The sequence below is a fragment of the Poecilia reticulata genome, linkage group LG6 (genome assembly GCF_000633615.1).
Source record: "Poecilia reticulata strain Guanapo linkage group LG6, Guppy_female_1.0+MT, whole genome shotgun sequence".
In the NCBI taxonomy this organism is placed as follows: Eukaryota; Metazoa; Chordata; class Actinopteri; order Cyprinodontiformes; family Poeciliidae; genus Poecilia; species Poecilia reticulata.
The window spans coordinates 17,041,788-17,047,787 of NC_024336.1; the positions used below are offsets into that span (position 1 = coordinate 17,041,788).

Here is a 6,000-nt window from a genome sequence, read left to right on the forward strand (position 1 = left end):
TTTGAGTTTCCCCCACACCATGAAACAGCTYAGACTTACTCTGAAAACAAGCTGAATTCAAACACAAAGTTTGCCATTTTAAAACTTGAAACTGCTATTTAAAACATGAAGTGTTTTCTTAATGACTTCTACTACCACATATTGAAAAAAGACAAACTAAAATGACAGTTTTCTTTCTAGGAATTTATTTTTGTCTCCATTACTTATCGACTTATGTGACTTATTCCTAATTTTCTCATGGCTTATCACATGACATGGCAACTTAGAGATCTTTGAACTGCAATTGGTCTAAGAAAAAAAAAAGTACTCACTATTGGGAATTCACTTTTTTTTTTATTAATTGGAAAAAAAGGCCTGAGCAATACTACAGGTAGGTACTGTACTTAAATCAGCACAGACCAGATTCCCACAGATAACTGTTATGTCTGCCTGGCTCCTCCGCAGCTCAGTTGAAAGGAGTTGATAGGGAGGCAAATGGCATACCGTGCAGTTCCTGCTTACATGCAACACATTTTACAGTAAAAGTAGCACTGGAAAAATGACATGAAAGGGAACAATATTAACAAATTTTGAATCCGAGAATTGTACAATGTTGTTTGTCAGATGATGAGCTGCAATCACTTAATTTTCTTCCTTTCAGACTTGCCAAAAAATCCTGGTTTGGTAACTTCATCAACCTGGAAAAAGAAGAGCAGATCTTTATTGTCATCAAAGACAAACCTCTCAGCTCCATTAAGGCAGACATTGTTCAAGCCTTCCTTTCGGTAAGATCATCTTTGACTCTGCTTCCTACATCTATATGGGCATATGGTGAGGTCTTGATGTTTGTTTTCCAACATGGCTTCTTTTTATGTGGTAATTCAGTGGACTGTTTGTATTTCGCTATGGACTCTGTTGAGGTCAAGAGAAACAACACGGCATTGATCATTAGCATATAGATGCCTTTGCCTCTACATCATCAGCATGGGCTTACGAGCAAATTGTAAAGTTAAGTTGTAGATTGCATCTGGGTTTTAGTTTTATAATGCTGTGAATGTACGTTTTGGGGCCAACGTCAATAAGCTCAGAACCAGATTGACCAAACGCTGCGGTAGTTGATATTCAGTCAACATAATTGAACAGAACCCATCCTCACCCCAGTTAGATTTAACAAAGTCTAAGTAAATGCAGCTCTGCCGCCGCAGGTCAATGTCAGATCTGTTTCCCCTTCCCTGAAGGCAGCTATTTTCTCCTCTGGGTTGCGCAAGCTGGTATTCCAGACAGGAGATTGGCACCTGAATCAGTGGAATTATACCTCAGAGCACACTCACATTAATGGAATGTCAAAGCCTCCTCAGCACTGTAGCAAAACGTGACAATTTCAGAGCTCACCTGTTCGTTGGGCATAGAAATTCATTTTGGTAGGGAGAGGGCCATGCTTTGGATGACTCCAGATTATATTAGCTTAAGTCTCTCTGGCACACATGGCTACTCCCTGAGGCATTAATCTTCTTAGAGTTTCAACTGAGGCTCATGGTATGCGGTGGGTATTTTAATGAGGGCTCATTCACCCTGTCATTTGTACGGTTGGGCAGCACAAGATGATATCACTCCTGTTCTATTTATTATCACATTACCTGAAATTGTTAGCTAGTTGACTATTTTTAATCTCATCTGTACATGTTTGTCTTTTTTTTTTTTTTTTTCTCCCAGATTCCCAGCCTGAGCCACAGCGTCATCTCTCAAACAAGTTTCCGGGCAGAGTACAAATCCACCGCCGGCCCCACAGTCTTCCAGAAGCCGGTCAAGTTTCAGGTGGACATCACCTACACAGAGAGCACAGCTGCCACAAAAGAGAACGGCATCTATTCAGTTACTTTTACCCTGCTCTCAGGTGAGGACTTTTCTGCACCCATAAAATGTATCTCCTTTGAATGGAAACTGATCTAATATCAAAACACAGTGCTATGTAGGCACTGTTTGCATTTCCAACATGAGTTTGCACAATTCTAGCAGATGCCAACTTTTAACCCTTTTATTTCTTTTCCAAGTTAATCATAGTCAACAAAATTTGACAGCAGTGTCTGGCAATTTCATTCACTGGCTTATTGATATTCCTGTCTGACGCTGCAGCATGAAGGCCAAAAAAACAGTCCAAGCAAATCAGAGAAAAGGTTATTCAAAAATTCAAATCGGGAGATGGATACAAAAAAATCTTTAAGGCATCCCCTTTAGTTCAGTTAAATCCATCTGAAAAAAATGGGAAGGAATTTGTCACATGTGCAAATCTTTTAGATCAGGCTAACTGAGTGAGCACCCAAGATGTGACTACAGAGAGAGAGAGAGAGAGAGAGAGAGAGAGAGAGAGAGAGAGAGAGAGAGAGAGAGAGAGAGAGAGACTACCAGGTCCTTCAGTGTAAGCCACCTGTTTTGAGTTGTCACACTTGTGACTGCACTGAAGGAGTTACAAGCTTCAGCAGCTGAAATGGGAGAGACTCTTTACACAACTTTTCCCCAGGATCTTCATCAGTACAAAGTTTTATGAGAGAATGGCAATGAGAAAAAAAAAATCACTGGTACAGGAAATCCATATTAAGGCTCAGCTAGAGCTTGTGGAGTCGTACACACTAGTAGGGTATTCTTAAATAACCTATTTCCTCCCACATCTTTAGGCTTCTAAAAATCTAGGTTTCCAAATCAAATTTTGTGAAACCTGTAACACTGCCAGTTACACTTCAAGTGGAATGCTTTCACACTTTAGACTAATGGCATCAAAATTGACTTTTGTAAAGTACCAAACACATACAACTAAAATGTCTTTTTTTTTGGATGGGGCTGTTTTCAAACTTGCTGCCAAAATGAGCAACTGCCTGAGAGTTTCTTGGAGTTTCTGCCGCCCCGAGTGCTTGATAAGATTTTCTTCTTACCTCCCTAAGCGTAACGAAACGAGGTCTGGCAATGCAAGATTACATACCGAGCAGCCATGTGTGAATGCTTAGTTGTGCAGAAACGGATGTACGCTTTCTTTCACTCCCTTTAGTCTCTTTCACTCAATCAAGTACAACTACAGTAGTTTGATTCTCAGAGCTGTGGCTCAGCAAAGGAGATGGAATCTTCCACCTTGATGAGTATTGGTTCATTTACCAGCCAGGCCATGTATGATTGCAATCTTATGAAAAACACAGAAAGTAGAAAAGCTAAAGATGTATTTGGATAGTTTAATTGTGGGAATACATTTGAATTGTAAAGGAAGAATTGGATGGATAGGTTTGCATTACAATAAATTTTTATTAATCAAAAAGAGTCGATACAGGCTCAGATATTTCTCCCTCGTGGTAGGATAAATGCCTCTTTAGCAGATCAGTCTAAACATGTTTTGTACCAAACATGATGAAGCTTATGGTTTTCTGGTACAGGCTCTGCTTTTAGCCATAATTCATACATTTTCAGTAGTTTTGAGGTCTGTAATCTTCCAGTAGTTTATTATTTGTCTTCTGTTTCTTTCTTTTAAACTTCCTACGCCATATGAGCAGGTAGCCTGTTGCAGCAGCTGCCACTCATTCCTGGGTTTTGTCTTTTAAGATTAAATTTTTCAACAAGTTACGTGTTTTTGTCCTGACTTCCCCCACTGTGGGACAATAAACGTTTTCTTCTCTATCTATGACACAATGCCAATTATAGCTTATGCACCCAATTATTGCTATAAAAACTCACTGAAATTGTGTTATTCCACCCTAATAAAATAACCTTTCAAAATAATAATGAAAAACCCAAATAATGCATCTATTGTCTGACTGCTCCTGTACGCTAAATACATGGGCTAACTTCCATCCAGCACAACTGAATGTCACCCTACACAATGGGATTTTGCGATTGCATATATTCCTCTTTTTGTCATTCTACATCTATATCTTCTGGCTCAAACAGATGACATGCTGTTAATATTGAATCCTGACTCGAATGAGCACACATTTTGACTTGTCATTGCTTGGAAACCACAGGTGTATTGATGATAGCTACATGTCATTCAGAGAAAGGTGCTGCTTTTCTGCTTTTCTGTTCACCTCTGATTTCCTACTGTAGTGAGTGACGGAGCTGAACCAGAGTTCGTTTATGAACTCCAGCCGTACTTCCACCGACCTGAAAGCAAATACTTTCAGGTCGATTAAGCTAATATTCTCTGTATTTGTGCGCAGGTCCAAGTCGGCGTTTTAAGCGAGTAGTTGAGACGATTCAGAGCCAGTTGTTAAGCACACATGATCAGCCTGGGGTCCAACAACTCTCTGGTGAGTTAAAATGTTTATTTCAGATGAAGAAATACCTTTTTTCCCCAAACCTCATTCCCAAGTTCCCCCCCACCGCCTCATCTTTCTATGCCACCCCTTAACAAACCACTCACATCTGAAGCCAAGATAGATCTTGCCCTTCTTTTTGCTCTTGTACTCTGCTTCTTCAAACGGCTTCCTTGGCTATGCCGGTGCCTCACCGACTTTAAGGGGCGTGGGGTTGCTCTCAAGGGCCGACTGCAGGCCAAAGTATTTTTACGCTGCTTTGGAAGATTAAAGATTAAAAGAGAGGTAGATTAAGTTGATTGGTGTTGGGTTATTCCTGGTTATTCCTATTTTATAGACTGATCGTCCATGCCTGCTGCCATGGCAACACTGCTGTGCCTCAACACACTCCCAGAATTCAGAGAGCAGCACGCCTGAGAAGTGCCTCTGTCTTTTATGATGTTTTAGTGCATCCAAATAAGACCCCCCGCCGGTCTCTTTCATATCGGCCTCTTTTGGTATCTTTAAGGCTTTAAATAACCTAGTGACAGTCTGGTTATTACCTCCTTTGTGTCATTAGTCTCAAGGCTGCCACAGTCTGTTGTTTCTCAACAGTGTCTATATTAAGCTCTCCTAATGCATGGAGTGGAAGGTGAAGAGAATAGAAAAAAAGCCACAGGAATCTTATTTTTCTTCTGCTCTCAGAATTTTTTGTGTTGTGAGTCACCTCTGTTTGTGTTATTTATTTTGCAATACCCCCATCTTCTGGTCAGCAGTGAAACTACAGATATACTTGCATTAATCAGCTAGAAAGTGTCTTTTTTTTTCTCTCAACTAACAGTTTCATCTCATGGGTAAAATATAAAAATGTTGGACACATCCTACTCCACTTTGATACTTGAGTAGATATTTGCTCTATAACCCAATACATTTGTCAGAAGTGAACTCTTTATTTGCATTGAGCCTTTTATTCATTTTTAGTGATTCCAGTTCTCATAAGTAATGGAGGATAGTTAACAATTTGCTGTCAGTGCTGTATTCCAGTAAGTTTTCCAATATTTAAAAAAAAAAACAACAACTTAAGCTTACCAGTTTTTGATCTTTCATGCGAACATTAATCTTGGATACAACAAATGCAGTGTATTTTATACGGTGCCTGTCAGAAGCGGACTCTCATTTGTCACTAGCATAAGTGGCGTAGCAGCTTTTCCGTGGAATCGTTATCTTTGGTCATTGAATGCTCCTTTGCTCTCTCCATCTAGCATTGGTCCCCATTGTCCTCCAGTGAACCCTGTTCTTCCTCTATTTTCCCCACATTTGTGTGCCTGTATTGGACACTGACTAACTTATTTGACATAATTAACCCAACTTTTTTCAGATGAGAAGAATGGCCAGGTGCCCCACTTTTTTGGCATGCCCTCCAAGCACTGCCCCTCTCCCATGCACGTCCGGAGACACGAATCAGAAAAYAATGACACCAAATTCCCAGCTGCAGGCCGAGACAGAGTCAAGCTGTCGGCGGCATCTGTGGGGACACAGGAAGAGGCTTAGCCTGAGACATTTTGTAGATGAACCGATGCAAATCCGAACCGGGCGCAAAGAGAACGTCTAGTTTGCAGACATTATTAGAGTAAAATTTCTTTATGTAAAAAAATAACTAAAAAACACCACAGCTCCAGAACACATAAATAAAATGCTGCAACTCTCCGATGTTTCATTTCTCTACAGTTTCCATCATCATTAACACTCC

The 6,000-nt window shown here is 40.2% G+C and overlaps 1 protein-coding gene across 4 annotated transcripts in view; it reads left to right on the plus strand.

Annotated features, from left to right (window-relative positions):
- brsk2a (BR serine/threonine kinase 2a) overlaps window positions 1–6,000 on the plus strand; it is a 182,919-nt gene that overhangs the window by 174,648 nt on the left and 2,271 nt on the right. For 3 of the 4 annotated variants that reach the window (XM_008411537.2, XM_017305357.1, XM_017305358.1), the window contains 4 exons: window positions 641–764; window positions 1,693–1,873; window positions 4,176–4,265; window positions 5,629–5,994. In XM_008411537.2, coding sequence (XP_008409759.2) covers window positions 641–764; window positions 1,693–1,873; window positions 4,176–4,265; window positions 5,629–5,801 — 568 coding nt within the window. In that variant the 3' untranslated portion in view covers window positions 5,802–5,994. Of the gene's footprint in view, window positions 1–640; window positions 765–1,692; window positions 1,874–4,175; window positions 4,266–5,628; window positions 5,995–6,000 lie in introns of those variants that run through there. The other variant, XM_017305359.1, reaches the window with a different exon arrangement.